The 16491-nt window shown below is 42.1% G+C and overlaps 1 protein-coding gene across 13 annotated transcripts in view; it reads right to left on the bottom strand.

The window, feature by feature from the left end:
* tle2a (TLE family member 2, transcriptional corepressor a) overlaps nt 1-16491 on the bottom strand; it is a 68671-nt gene that overhangs the window by 38840 nt on the left and 13340 nt on the right. For 12 of the 13 annotated variants that reach the window (XM_061825250.1, XM_061825243.1, XM_061825240.1 and 9 more), the window contains one exon: nt 2332-2492. The exons of the other annotated variant lie outside the window; for it this stretch is intronic. Coding sequence is in view for 10 of the 12 variants with exons in the window: in XM_061825243.1 (XP_061681227.1) it covers nt 2332-2492 (161 nt within the window). In the remaining 2 variants the exon portion in view is untranslated. The remainder of the gene's footprint in view (nt 1-2331; nt 2493-16491) is intronic. 13 annotated transcript variants of the gene reach the window in all.

Raw genomic sequence — 16491 nt, 5'->3', positions numbered from 1 at the left:
CTAACGCTTACGACTAAAGACTTTGGACGTTGTGCGGTTCTGTGCTTCACGGAGACTTGGCTTTGCGGACGATTGCCCGACGCTGCTATCCCGCTGCCTGGTCTCAACCTCCATTGTGCAGATGCGTCGTGGGGCTAAGCTAACAAGCTTAATCGATACTCTTTTCAGAAGGCCAACATTACCGTTAAGATCGTTTTTTGTTAGTCACTTGAAAGATTTGAGTATTTTGTGAAATACTGGATTTGTTTATTCTTTTGTCTTTCTGCCATTGTCATCAAATTTTAAACAAACATTTCGCTTTGCTTGTGGTGACCTAATATACAGGTTTTACTTTTGAAAAAAATACAATGGAATAAATGGAGTTTGCCTCAATATCAAAAAAATACTATTCCACTGCCTTTCGTTTTCCACGTTAGCATACAGGTAAGTGCTCTTCCTTCGTAATTTCTGTCACAGAGTGAAAGATCAAGGGCACAATACTGCGCCTTTGTTACACCGTCCTGAGTCCCATGATGTGCGTATGCCAGGTAGCCTAGTAGTCAGTTTGGGCTTGATGTGCTGTCGGTCCCGTCCGTCTTCAATAAATACGGTTAGAAACATAATGTCGTCCACCTTGCCTACGTATGAGTCACGGGAGGTCAGGGATCGAAAATGGCCGCCGTTCGAGGCAGCCCGACGGGTGAAGTCACGTGAAAACAACCCATAATACTTGTCCTCTTCGCAAGTTGTGGCAGAGCTAGATGGAATTTCAGTTGCCAATCAATCAATAAGCAATTCAGTAAAACAGAATTATGGATCAAATCATTGACTAATGAATGTCTACGCCTGGTCTGAGTGATGACAAAGCAGAAAGTCCTCACGCTCTCGTAACGATCCCGCCACAACTCATTGCAACATGATCCTCACAAAGATGGATGCCCACGAACACACTCACACTCACACACTCACACTCACACACACACACACACACACACACACACACACACACACACACACACGGTTCTGTGCAAAGCTGCAGTAGCCACGGGGGTGAGAGGACTGTAGATGGGAGGGGTGTACAAAAGAAGTTTGAAGTGGGACAGAAAAAGAGAGGGAGGGGATGGGATACTGGCGAGCTAAATCAAAGCAGGTTGAGAGGAGGATAAGAAAGGGGGAGCAGGGGGTTGGGGGCAGATATAAAGGTGTGCCAAGGGCGGGTAGGGGGGTTGGGCAATGGAGGGGGTCCCACAGCTAAAATGAAATCCCTCATTCAAAGGCTGTGCATAGTCCTGCATAGCAACCATCTCAAACAACACACACACACACACACACACACACACACACACACACTATCATGCCAGCCTCTTTGTACGTACACTACTACGGTCTAATGCAGGTGTGGACAAACCTTTTAATCTCAATTCATTCATATAGCAATTTCATATTCTCCAATGAAATGGGTTAAAATGCCACTAATCTGTTCAAACCCCCTTTTTTTTGTTTCATGGTTTTAACAAAGTAGATTAGCTGGGAAGCCTATTCTGACCCTCAGAGGTGCTCCACAGACTCTGTTGGGACTTGGAGGTTTTGAAAAAAAAAAAAACAGGTTTCTATAATCTTCAAAAAGCATTTTGTATCAGTATTTCAAATATGCTTTTTCTTTTTACAGAACAGAATTGTTTTAGATCTGAGCTACTTTTGGATCAAGTTGAATACAAACGAAGCATTGTAAATATTACATTAGTAGCCAAAGAAGCATTTATGGGGAAAATTATCGATTGCAAGAAAAAAAAAAATCTATACCTGCTGGAGTAATATAGATCTGGTAACCAGTCATTGTTTATAATTCTTCAATCATTTGACCTTAAAAACTGCACATACTTCATCTAGTCTGGACAAATACTCAAACCATTTCTGCAGGCTTTTTAAGTACTCATAAACTACATAAAAATTTTTGGTCTCTCGACAAACTTTAAGTCACCTACTTTTTTCTTTTAAACCCCCCAAGGACACTTTACAGATATTACGTGTGCGCTGGATATGCTGTACCTTCTGTCCAAAGTTGAAGAAAAATAGATAAACTGTATCATTTCATTCTCTCACCCAATGAGATGTGAAATCAGATCAACGAGTATCGATAATGGAATCAGAATCTTTTCATTCTCATCCCATCCTAAATTTTAATTCAAATTTTGTGTTGTAACGCAAAGGTGTGGGGTTATGGGGAAAAAACATTATTATAACAAAATATAACAAGACTCTTACAGTAAGCAAACGCTCTGTGGTCGAGATTTGAGAACAGAGCGGCCACAATTGACCTCCCCACGCCCCATGTTCTAACTGGACATGTACCTGTGGTACTGGGTCTGCAGAAACTGGAACTCCTCCTTGATGCGGTCCAGAGTCTCCGGGTACGTCAGCTTCAGCGACTGGGGGGTCCCTGACGCCGCAGCCGCCGCCGCGGCCGCCGCTACCACAGAGGCCGAAGACCCCGGGGGTGGCTGGAGAGGTGCCTGAGAACGACGACGAAACACAAACACACACACGCTATTGACATATGACACAACGGCGATGAGGAACGATGGTGGCACTTGCTCGGCGGGTGGCGGGCTGTCTTTTGCAAAGTGTCACGGCCAACGGAGCCAGATGTGAATGAGTCACAAAGACTCGGGAAAGGGGAGGGCGGGGGGGCATTGAGCACATGAGATTCTTAGCCAAATGAACACTCATTGTTTCACTGCAGGTCCAAGAAGGGGAAGAGAGGTGGGCGCATAGCGGGTGGGAACGGGACCCAAAAAGGGCTGGGGAGCCTTTGGAAGCCCTGTGCTTTTGGCTCCCTTCTCTGGAGGGTCCAGAGCAATTAGGAGGGTACAAGCGTAAGTGTAATGCCGCAGGACAAGCAGACAAAAGAAGGCTGAGCGCTGGACTGCGAGGGTGGCGGGGCGGGGGCTCCCCCGTCTGTCTGTCTATCTGACTCTGTGTCAACATCACAGAGCTCACGAGCCCACAGGGACAGGGAGTTCTCAAGCTCTGAGGCGGTCAAGTAGTACAGTGAAGTTCGCACTTGACTACTGAAGAACAATATCATGCCTGATCCTCTGTCCAAATTAAAAGGGAAGGGTTTTCAGGCAGAACATTTCAATGATTCTCACCGATTATGAATTTATGACACTTCCAGTGTGCTTTTCCTTCATGAAATATTTTTAAAACCAAAGTATATTCCAACAACTCTTAAATATTTAAGAAGAAAAAGGTCCCTGAAAAACAATGGAATAGCCTTGAGCTTAGTGCTTTAAAAAAAAAAAAATGCTTTGCATTCAACAAATTAAGTCAGCCTGGTGAGTCTTCGTGGCATCAAATGTCGCCAAGCATGAATGTTTTCCAGGACAAGGTTGGAAACAGGACAATGTACGCAACGTCTTTCAAAGAAAATCTGAAGCTCCAGTGAGGAGGCTGGAAAAAGGTTCACAATGACGATTGTAAATTGTGGTCGTGTAGAACAATAACGACATTATTTAGTAGCAGATTAAAATCCATTTGTAACTCCATTAGAGAAAATATTGATTTGTTTACATTTTCTATTTCCATTGTTTAATTAATTTAAAACAGACCTTGGAATTCCTCTGAACAGAGTATATGTGATATTTCATGAACTTTTGAAAAAAAATGGGCGTTTCCTGAACACAGACCTCTTTCTTTCTGTCTATGTCTAATAACTTTCCAATCTTTATTGGGTCAATCAACCAATGAGGGTTCAAATTAATTAGTAGTAAAAATCAATTCCATCTGGAGTCTTGAAAATATTCCCTACAACAGGACATACCTCAGTGCAGATCAATTTGAAGGTTTTTTGATCAATTACTGCGAATTATGCTTGCTTATCTCCACTCGAGAAATTTACAGTTTATTATTCAAGGTGCATTTGGCTGTGCGCCACATACTTTCCCTCTCAAGTTTATCTTGGATGTCGCCCACATAATCTGCAGCTATGCTGGCCTTTATCCGGGTCCCAAGGCCCCACCCAGGTATTTGTTCAACGCACTTAACGTCCTTGTGAAACACGAATCATCGAGCCGGTATGTTTGTCCGGTCACACGAAGAGATCTCCGTCTGCGTGGCTGCCAAATCTCCTTTCGACGTGGTCTTCGGACAATCCAGCCCCGAAACACTCAAGTCGAATCCTGTCCCGTTATAGCGTCAGAATATAAGGAGAGTAGACCGCTAATGACGGCGCCGACGGCTCCTTTGAAAATGTGTTCCACTCGGATCCGACCGTCGCGCACATCAGCAACACATTAGCTTTAATTAACTGCAACATCGCTCAGCCGGGATGCCAAAAAGCGCATAGGAGCTTGGCTGGGTGGCGGTGGGGGGGATGAAAGCTGTGAAAATCAAACTCGCATGTTGACATGACAGCAGTGCAGCGTTCCAACACAAACGGACGCATTCAAAAGATATAAAAAGTAGACGCACTCCCATCTTCAAACGGACGGTTTTTGTGATGGACTTTTTTAAAAATCCCACATTAACGTAACCTTAACCTCGATAACCTTCAAAAACATAATTGAAAAACAATAGAAAGCTTTTAGAGATGCGAAGCAAATCTTAACTGCCGTTGCACAAGTGCGCACACCCTCTTATCAGTGGGGGATGTGGCCGAGTTCAGATGTAACCCATCGCAAGCCCACGTTAAAAGGGAGTCAGCACAGACCTGCTAATCGCTGAAAGGCCCTCCGATTAACCCCAAATAAAGTTCGGATGTTTTTCCTTTTCTAGCTTTCCCTGACATTTTTGTCGCCACATCTTACAACAGAGGCCAAGGTCTGCTGAGAGCTTTCAAAGCATCTGAGCGAGCTTGTCGTTCAAAAGGTAACAGGAGAAGGGAACAAAGGGATTTTCAAGGCATTAAATATAACAGAGTGAAGTCCACTTATGGAATGGAGGGAAATGGCACAACGGAGACAATATTACCGAGAAGCCTCCAAAACCAATGAAAAGGAGGAAAACAAAATGGCCAGGGAAGCCGTCAGGAACATTGACAGATTGAGGTATCGATGGCAAGTAAGTACATGTGACAATTGGTCGTCTGCTTCGTACTGTACGTCCGGGCTATAGAGACAGGTGGCAAGATGGCAGCCTAATCTTACAAAATGACAACACTGCGTACACCCGAGTGAGTGCGCCGTAGATAAAGACACACACCAAGGAGTTAGGAGGAGGTCATGAAATGAAAGGAGAAGAGATAACAAATGGAGGATACAAGGGGTGCCGAGTGGCGACCCGGAAAGTTGGAAACGCGCTGAAAAGAGGAAAGCACAAACGAAACGAGGCACTCTCAACCTGTCGGACAGAACCCTTCCTGGGTGCACGTGCGCACGCGGGCCAATTAACCTGCAGAGGAGAAAAGTCACTTGGGTCCTTTCATGGGAGGATGCAAGGAGGGCGAAGGGTGTAATGTCTCATCTTCCTCTCATTTAAAGCGCTACCTTCATTTTTTCCTTCATTTGTCTCCTGAGCGAGTGTCCTTCACATGTTCAAAAGAGTTTCTGGTGTACAGAAAAAAGATTTCTTTTTTTAATGAAGTAATCATCCCACAATGGTTACCTTCATTTGTCACCCCTTGCTTTGAAACATGCATCATGCACACAGCATTTCCTTAAACAGCTTTAATTTTTCTCCAATTATGTTTGTCTATGCATTTTGCATTTTATAGTCTTTTTCTAGCAAGGGTAGACATTTGTATGATGTCAGTGTGCTCCGTCATTTCATTAATGGAAGCAATTTTTTCCAGCCCATCCTCACCTAAAATAACATCACTTAATTTTTCGACAATATTTTTTTTCTCTTAAATCATGTCGTGACGCTTGATCCTAAATCCTCAGTTGAACAGATCACGCAATTCTAGCTCTGTTGTGTAATTATTAGTAAATCTTATTTGGTTCAGGTTTTCGTGTTTAGTGAAAAAGGAAAAAGATTAGGGTACGATTTTTTTTATTTGGGGAATTTTATTTTTTCAAATGTCATCTCACAAAAAATCAAAATGAAGTGCAGTTGGTTGCAAGCAGCACGCGCAGTGCATTGAGTCTCAACTAGTTTGCAGTCTAAAGAAGGACAACAGTCAGGTTTGGAAAGTTGTGCTCCACTTGCACATCCTCACAGACCTCCACGGCGGCAAAACTTCTCCGGGCAGTATTACTCTGCCCAATAACAACACTGGCATGAAAACAAAAGTTCACAACATTCAGACCAATTTTTTTTTTTCCATGGAGAGTCTACTTATTTAATTTTCCACTGTGGCCAATTAAATGCAGTTTCTGAAAGCTAATCCTTATTGTAAGTTATGCAAATAGGTAGTAAAAATTGATTTATTTATTTTTTTTAGCCTGGTTCATAATTGGTTTAAAAAAATAAAATAAAATAAATAAATCAAGATTTCGCATGCGCTTTATGACTAATGTGTCTTTTGTTTGACACTTTTCCCAAGCTGGTGAGGAGATTTTTTTTTTCCTTTTGAAATAGCATTAACTGTAGACATTTGATGAAATTCCCATTGTACAGCTACAGCCTCAAATCTGGAAGGTTCTGGCGCAATTAGTAGTAATCATTTCTTTTGTGAACACTGATAAAATGTGACACGTTTCAATGTGAGAAAAGCAGCCGAGGGCCTCGTGCTGTATTAGGGGTGTTGGGCTCGTCCATTACAAGGACATCACGCTGGCATATTTAATGGGCCTGGTGATGTGCATTAGGGCTGTTTCCCAACCCTTGTTGAGCCTGAACATTAGAAATGTTTAATGGCACACCACCGAATGTCGTCAAAAGTACATAAAATGAAAAATAATGATTTTTGTGTCAGATTACCTGCAGTGAAATCCGGGCCTGTTAATTGACCAAAAAGCCATTATTCTGCTGTATGAATGGCAACAGGTAGTCCGCAGGTTAATTCAGTTGAGTCGAGTTAAGTTCTACCATCTAGTGGAAAAACAATACAGGCTTCCTGTCACCGTACAGGGAGTCCTCGGTTTGACAACTGAGATCCATTCCTAGAGTAGCGAGTTAACTCGAATTTCCACTTAAGTCGGATTCCACCATTAAAGTCAGAATTTACATCAAAATACTTTGTATAATAAACAAATACGTTGAAATAAACAAGATGATGTAGTTAGCAGTATTGCCAACAGGTGAATGGAGAAGAAGGAGGCGAGGCTGTGCTTCGCTATAGCGAAGGAAGCTGGTTCTCAAGTCTCTCAATCTCAACAAGTCTCAAAGAAACTTGTTTTGTGATCATTGTATCCGACATAGGAACGGAACCCTTCGCATGCGTTAGAACGCGGGCTTTGTTTTTAATAATTGTCACCACGGTCGACCGACTGAAGCTTTGGTGGTGTTGGTGTCTCTCCTTTCTCCAATCTTCTTATGATCTTGAGCTTTGTTTCCATGGTAATGAATTTTCTTTTGGCTGCAGAAGCATTGCTAAAAGACACAGCTTTCTTCTTTGGCGCGATAATGTCTAAAAAGAAGGGCGAAAAATGCGAAGATACTCCTGGCGCACAAACACAAGCATTAGCCATACAAAATGGCCGACGGGGGACGGGCGTTGTAAAGTCAAAACGTCTTAGGTGGAGACAGTCTTAACCCGAGGACTCGCTGGCTAAGATGGATCAACAAAGATGTATTATTCTAATTAATTTATGGACCAATTAAACGAAATTGGATAATTTAGAAATCACTCTGTTAGGGAGCGTTCACACAGAGGAGCTCATCAATTTTGTCTCAGTTGATGGCTTTGTAAACTGCTTCTGCCGCAGTTTTGTACATGTTTGCACAGTTTAAAAACTATGTACCGTAATTCCCGGACTACAGAGCGCATCTGGTTACAAGCCTCTCCGAGTACATTTGCAAACGAAATACCATTTGGTACATACATACGCTGTGTAAAAGCCACAAGTGCCCACATTGAAACCCCAGATATTTACAAAGAAAGACGGTACACAGAAAGACTTAGCGCCGCGCTAACGCTAGCGCCACGCTAATGTTAACACTAATAGGGCCGGTTAAAATAAAACTTACGGGTAATAGTTACTGAGACACGCCAGTAACGCAGCAGCAACACACTTGCACACCAATAACGCTAGCGCAGCGCTAAAAGGGCCAGTAAAAGTCACTTCCTCGGCACATATATTCCACCGGTCTCATTCTTACCTTTTCCGCTCGAGTGCCCCCTTGCGGTCGTCGCATAAACCGCAGGGTTGAAAGCGTGTGAAAAAAGTCGCGGCTTGTAGGCCGGAAATTACGGTAAATAAATGAAAATCCACAGGCCTCTTTTGGTTAGGAACTTTCTTATCCTATCCCAAATGAGTGAGATGAACCACAAGTACTTGAAGGAAAGGATCGTTCAGATTGTAAAAATGCTTACCAAAGGTTCCTCACTGCAACGTTTAATTCACCTTTAGCGTAGGTTACTCCTTAGCGAGAGTTACAGAAGAATGTTACCAATAAACTTTATGGGAGCAATATTTAAAGCAACAGGCAACATACAAAATTTACCGACTCAATGCAAAGACACTGGAGAGTTCAGAAGCAAAAGTAGAGTACAAAAAGTAACAAAATCACACGTAGGTTACCGTTGTGCTACATATTATTTCTGTAGCCTATAAGAAAAACAAACGCCAGTTTTACATTATTTTAAAAAAGACTGATGGACGCAGTGAATTTCCATCTCAACATACATGAGTTTAGCCTCTGAAGTGATTTTCATGGTTTATGATGACCTGGTGAAAGAAATGCTTTTTGCAGTCCTTCAGAAAAATTTCAGTTTCAGGGGAGGGCTGCACTTCCCTATACAAGTTTGAAACTGAGGACCGTTTCATCTAACCTTGAACCGATGACATTTTCCACAAAAGCTACGGAGAACTAGCATAAAGCGGATGAAAATTAAACTTCCAAAGACGCCCAAAACGCATTAAACGTGTCATCACCACGTGATGCTGCTCTCTTCCCTTATTTGTCACAAGAATGTCAACAGGAAGAAACTTTGTTGATCTGCGTTATAAATAATCAACAATTGCAATTGTTGATCATTTTACAATGCGACGAAGGACTGTGTTCTCCTTATGACTGATTTTAGCACCCAAAGTTGCGTGTCAAGTAAGTTATTGTGCTAATGGAAGAAATCCATCCAATTCAGAAATAATGTCTACTTTTGAGGTCCAAAGACAAAAGAGCGGACATTAAAACAAAAGCACTTGTTGTGGAGTCTGCCAACAGTGTGGCCGTGCCCGCCTTTTTCATTTGAGTTGCCTTCGTACCGCAGGCAACAAAACCGCAATGACCTCACATCCTCGTTCGCCAACAATGTGCGCGCCCACACACACACACACACACCCTCAGAGCAGACAACACGCCCACACGCCACCTCAGACAGCGGATGCGTACAAGATGCAGCTTTCCGCAAGTATTTACGAGCACATGTGCACTTTATTGCCTTCACATGAAGCGGGCTCGGCGTCGACTAGATGAAACTCCGCAATCACGCTTCGTGAACGTCACGCTGGAACAAAATCTTGCACACGGACGTAAAACGGAGCCACGGCCGTCATCACATGGGTGTGAAGGCTGCGAAATTAGGTTTGCTGAAAAATACTTTTTTTATTGTATTTTCTTCAAACGTACAACGGGAAGAAACTTTTTGTTAAATCCCACTGCATTCTTTTCGCAGAAGAAAATGTGCTTTGACGCACTTGCTCAAAGAAACAAAACACGCATAAATGATCAAACAAAGTCCATAACCACAAAACTACTTTAACAATCATAACTGCTTGACTACTTTTGTCTTTTCTGCAATACGCTCTGCCTCCTCAACTTCTACAGCACTGCGCCGCGGTAAGATTTAAATCTAACCTTCTGGTGCACAAATTACGCTGCTGCCTTCCTTTCGCTGCGCTCTGCCCATTTGTCAGGCCACTAATTACACTTCTTCACCCACAAAACACCCTAAACACCTGCCAAATTCTCTGAAAACGTTCTATATGTGCAGCTTTCCCATACGAGTACTATTCAATTTTCCACAGGAAACCAAAACCACACTGGATTGAACGCATCAGCTGAATGAGACTCTAACAAACAACAATAGCGTGTGGCTGTCAGCTACTGTATATTTGATTCAAGAGGAGAAAATGGGCCATTGCAGCAAAGTGGAGACTGTGGAGTTTAATGTCGGTACTAGAACGTCAACAGCATAGTAATGAGGAATGGGGATTCCCGATAATATTTGTTCATCTATGTCAAAGGCGCACAGTGACAAGCGGAACAACTGAAAATTCTTCTGCATCCACCTGTTGCCATTCATACAACTGAATAATTGCTTTGCGTCCAATTTAACAGAACCCACACACCACACAGACTAAGTAAGTGCGTTTGTGACTAAATGAAGATGAGAGCGGCAATGTCACTTTTTGTGGCATTGTTTCTATACAAATATTAAATTGTGCTCTTTCTCTTAATCCCCAAGATGCCATAAAATGGTGCCAAAGTCTGAGCTCGTAGGAAAATAGTAACTGATGACAAGCAAGTATTATCGTAGTGATAAATCTCGACTTAGAGGCAAAGATCTTCGAATGTCGGGAAGGAGCCGACTTTACCCTGGATTGCTAATGGAAGAAGTTACAGAGTCTTTGCCACATGCATTTAAAAAAAAAATTAAAAAAAAAAAATCAATTGATCTGCAAGCCATTTATCTTAACAGCAATGTTCTGAGTTTGACTTGACATTCAAGTGTTTTGGGATCATAGCGTGTGGTACAATGTATGGTTTCAACTACTGTACATATAGGAACCTAATAATTTTTAGTCCCCATCTGCTGCACATAGCAGGCATTTACTCTATTATTACATTTGTTTATAATTATGGATGTTCAACGCCACTTTTAAAGACAAATACCAATAAAAGTATTCACTCGAGTTCTTACCATTTTTTAATTAGTACAGTGACATAATTGTGAAAAATGATTTGACTGGCTTGTATAGGGATCTTTCACGAGTACCCGACACCTTGAAAGAAGGCCATCACTACTTATCCTAATAGCGAGCAGTGGTGTCAAACATACTAGTACCCGTTAATCCCAAACTCTCCATTTAACGCATTTCAACCAAGACTACCATCTGAAATTAAAAGACGAGACGCCACGTCCGATTGTCTAACAGAGAGGAACAGCCAGAGTTTGCTTTGTTAAATCGTCTCCAGCGAAGACAAAAAGTCAAACCCGTTGCAACAGCATCGCTCTACTTGGCTCCGAGCTGCAGAAACAAGCTGCTAATCTCTCAATGACTCCGGCACTTAGAGGGGAGGGGCAGGCAGCCAGGCACCTGTTTCATTAGCACCATACATCTCTTCTTTCTCAACCACCCCCCCCCCCCACCACTACCTCATTTCTCCCACAAGCCTCCTTATTCAAATTTCCATGCTGTCAGCCCACATTAGCAGATAGCCACAGTTTGCCTGTCAGCCGCCTTAATTGCTGGAGGTGCCTTCTTTTATTAGGTAACCCCCGCCCCTCCCCTCAGCTCGTTTACCAATTCCATCGAGACACACCTCCACGGCAGCGTGTGTGTGTAAACCCAAGATCCCTTCAGCATCGTTTCCTTCATTTTCTCCTCTGGATCGATGGCCGCGTTCACATGTGGGCAGCAGTGACAGTAAAGAGCTAAGGTACTAACGTAAAGTGGGCCTAAATGCGGTGTACTAGTGCTGCGGCAACTAACCCACTAACACATTTAATATTTGAGAGAAACAACAGTGGGAAACAAAGAGCCTCTTTGGAGTGGGACGAACAATGCCAGCAAAAAAATGCAAAACCAACTCATGTACGTCGACGTAGTCTGAGGATGACCTCGGCAATTGACCCCTCCGTGGATATTGCGCAATCCGCGTCACTGACCAATCAGAGGCCAGACATCTGCATAAACCAAAGCCCGTTTTTGCTCCCGCCATTTTCTCAGACAACATTGCACGGTACAGTATAGGTTTAGTTAGCGTTTTATCGCGTATTTGGGTTATTTAACAAAAAATATGGTTAAGAGGTGTAGTCACAGACTTTGTAATAGTGACGACAGGTATCCTGAAAGGCTAGTTGGTGGAGTTCGATTCGTACCCTTTCCAAAACCGAAGACCCAGTATGAAAAATGCCTTTGATGGATCAAACTTTGTGGAAGACCGCATCATCAACTCAATCCATCTAATATCAACCGGAACAGTTATGTTTGCACAAAGGTATGCCCTATATTTGATTTTCAATACATGTCTCGTATAAATGAATTCGAAGTTCTTCGCTAGCATAACACTGCTCCGTGTGAACGATTGACACACTTATACTTTGTTGAGCGATATTTAGCGATGATCGGACTGCACAAACGTATCGATTTCTTGCTGGCTCGCGGCCGAAGCTTAACCAGACTGTGTTTGCATGAAGATATGCCCTAAATTTGATTTTTAATACACGTCTCGTATAAATGAATGAGACGTTCTCCGCTAGCATAACACTGCTCCGTGTGAACGATTGACACACTTATTCTTTGTTGAGCGATATTTAGCGATGATCGGACTGCACAAACATATCGATTTCTTGCTGGCTTGCGCCCGAAAGTTAACCAGACTGTGTTTGCACAAAGATATGCCCTAAATTTGATTTTTAATACACGTCTTGTATAAATGAATGAGACGTTCTCCGCTAGCATAACATTGCTACGTGTGAATGATTGAATGAAATCAGAAGCATGGCGTCTCTCTCAGTTAAGAATGTATTGTATTTAGAATCTATAATATATCGTTGATTTGAATGAAATCAGAAGCATGGAGTCTGTCTCAGTTCAAAGTGTATTGTATTGTATTTGCCATTTTTACTGTTTGTCTTACGTCAGCGCACGTGGCGTGACGTCACGTCAGGAGGCGTGGTTAAGTGCCCTGTACGGAGGGGTCAATTTTCATTAGCTTGTCTGTGACCTCCTGCATACGTCATCATCAACGTCTTTTATAAGACGATGTCTTCTTCTTTTCCTTTCGGCTTGTCCCGTTAGTTTTCGCCACAACGTGTCATCTTTTTCCATTACTAGCCAATCTTGTGCATCTTCCTCTCTAACACCCACTGTCCTCATGTCCTCCCTCACAACATCCATCAACCTTTTCATTGGTATTCCTCTCGCTCTTCTGCCTGGCAGCTCCATCCTCAGCACCCTTCTACCGATATACTCACTCTATCGTCTCTGGACATGTCCAAACCATCTAAGTCTGCTCTCTCTAACCTTGTCTCCAAAACATCCAACTTTGGCTGTCCCTCTAATGAGCTTGTTTCTAATCCTATCCAATCTGTTCACTCCAAGCGAGAACCTCAGCATCTTCATTTCTGCTACCTCCAGTTCTGCTTCCTGTTGTTTCTTCAGTGCCACCGTCTCTAATCCGTACATCTTGGCCGGCCTCACCACTGTTTTATAAACTTTGCCCTTCATCGTAGCGGAGACTCTTCTGTCGCATAGAACACCAGACACCTTCCGCCAAGAGTTCCACCCTGCTTGGACCCGTTTCTTCACTTCTTTACCACACTCTCTATTGCTCTGTATTATTGACCATACAGTAATTAAAGTTATCCCCAAAATATTCGTGTTTCACTTTTCATATTTTACAAAACAATTACGATAGAGTTCTGTTCCTGTCGCGGCAAAACAAGTTGGAAATATTTGTATGAAAAGCACTTCTAGTACATACTATAAATATAAAACAGCTGAGAGAACAGTAAGTAAGGAAGTCCTAACTAAATGTTCCTTTTCTACAATGTGATATATTCTAAGACAGCTGCAGAAATGACCGTATTTTCCGCACTAAAAGGCGCACCGCATTATAAGGCGCACCTTCAATGAATGGCCTATTTAAAACATTTTTCATATCTATGGCACGCCGCATTATAAAGCAAATAGACTCGACGCTACAGTGGAGGCTGGGGTTACGTTATGCATCCATTAGATGGAGCCGCACTAAAGGTTCACTATTGACCCATATATAAAGTGCACCGGATTATAAGGCGCACCGACGACTTTTGAGAAAATTAAAGAATTTTAGGTGCGCCTTACAGTGCGGAAAATACGGTAGTCCAAATGGTACACACAAAAACTGTCAGGACTGGCAAAAAGAGGCGCTGCAAACGTTCTCCTTAAATGAAAATTTTAGATGTGTAACTTGCATCAACAGCCGGTAAACAAAGTTCATCTGTGGTGTGTTTCATTAACTTGCTGCAATATATTATAAAATAATAACAAAATGGGATTTGGGAATTTCCACAACGCATTTCATGTACAACTCTGCCATCTACCAGCCAGGAAAAAAAGAAAGTGCTGTTGCCACACGAACTTTGAACCTTTCGAACAATTTCCCCCAATAAATATTTCACTTACTGTGATATACCAACGGCAGGTTCGCTAATCTACAGTCAACACTCCTTTCCCGGATCTTTGTGATGATATATCCTTGATCTCTGCGCTTACTCACAGAACCTGCTCAATAAGCTCATTGAAAAGGTGTTTGTGTACAAAGTATGAGTGCATTTATGGGCAAAGTGACAAAATGAGCTTTTCAACAGTCTCCTGTGAGACAAAGTAAGAGTTAGGCAAAAGGTCATTGGCAAATCCAGTTTAACGGCATCAGTTTAAAAAAAAAAAAAAAAGGGAAGATTAGATCAAAGACAAAACATCCTTGGTAGACCAGATCACATTAAAAGGCAAACAAAACTGCAGTTAAAGCTGAACCTGTGTTCAATATTTTGAGAAGACCAGTTTTGGTTGGTAACCGAATCAGAGGATTTGGCTGGTCGGATCAAGGTTGCCACTAATGTGTTTTAAAAGGCTGTTGTGGTGTCTTAAAATACAGAAACTGTATGACTGGTTATAGAACATTGTGAGAGAGGAGCTGTTATTGCGCAGGGCAAAAGCTTTAACGAAACAAGACGACACGAGAGGCGGGACAGAAGTGGCCATTAGCAAACCCCTGCGCTCAAACGAGGGCATTGTCCTGAAGAAGGCCGAGGAAAAGGGTGTTGGTAATATTACAAGACGCCGTGGATGATCATTTGGAAAAATACAAGCTTAGCTATTCTTAGGAGGAATGACAAAGGCAGTGCCAAAGGTCTTTCAACGCCACTTCCGCCAAAGAAAATGTGCCCAGGGAACATTACTACTGGTACTAATTCTCAAATGCATTCGAATGTAATCAAAAATTCCAAATTCAGAAGCCCTTTTTGTACCATATCATTTCGATAACACCGCTTCATCGCATCTGATTTTGTTTGTAACCTCTAATTAGGAGAGCATAAGATGGGTTGAGGTAAGCCAAGACACTCCTTCTCCATAACATTAGGTAGACCTGAGCTCTATGAAAAAAAAAAATGAACATAAAAAAAATCTGAATTTACAAAGATAACGCTTACCTTTGTAGTCACTGCACAGTCGAGCATGAAAAATCAAGTGCGTGAAATTTGTTACGAGTAGAAGAAAAAAAAATATTGAAAGACGTGGCTTATTTTGTGTAGTCTTGAAATTAATTTACGCGTTTATTTCATTAACGTAGTTTACAAAATATTCACCCGGAAACAGGATATGCAAGTTAACTGTTCTGAGCATGTTCGGAAGTTAGGCCAAAAGCACGTGTTCAGAGCTTCTTCACGTACTGCAAGCACATTTACGTTGAAAGTCATCAGCATCATGACCCTCGCCAAAGGAAATTCAATTACACTGAAAACATTTCTGGGATATAACACAGGTAATGTTTCAGTGTCTAATACTTTGACTTGATCTAAGTTCTAAAGTTAGAGTAGTTTGTCCATTTATCTAAATGTGAACGTTTTTGGAATCTTGCCTTCCAATTGCCCAATCCACAGAAGACTTTCAACTCGGGCCGCCTGCTGCATTCACTGGGCTTTAAAGGTCTGTGAAGCAAGAAAATGTCCAGACAACAAGGCGGCACAATCTTCATACATATGCATAGGTCTGAGTACCAAAATAAGATGGTTGTGGAGAACAATAGCAGTTAGCCTCGTTAACTTCATCTACACCAATTACTGAGGGTTTTAAAATAAAATCATCTTCAAATATTTATACAACCATGACCACGGGACTGTTGGCGAGGAACACAGGAAGCGGCAAATCTATCATGACAGACAATAAAAGCAAACATGAAATACAAACAGAAAAAAAAAAACACAGGACTGCTTAATATTTTGGGGAGCCTGGCTTGGATGTCCCTGTCTTACAACATGCTATGAAACAAACTGGTTCTGGGAGAAGAAGAAAAGAAAAAGACAAAAACACGCACAGAACTAACACTAATTTCAACAACTAATTTGAGTGTAATGGTTAGTTGTACTTTTAATCATTTGTTTCGACACCTGTCCGCCAAATTGTTTATATGTGAAAACAGTCCGTGGCGCTAAAAAGGTTACTCTACTGTGCTTAAAAAAAAAAAAATCATGTCATT

Source organism: Syngnathoides biaculeatus, chromosome 7, assembly GCF_019802595.1.
Source record: "Syngnathoides biaculeatus isolate LvHL_M chromosome 7, ASM1980259v1, whole genome shotgun sequence".
Lineage (NCBI taxonomy): Eukaryota > Metazoa > Chordata > Actinopteri > Syngnathiformes > Syngnathidae > Syngnathoides > Syngnathoides biaculeatus.
This window is presented reverse-complemented; position numbering and strand designations above follow the sequence as displayed.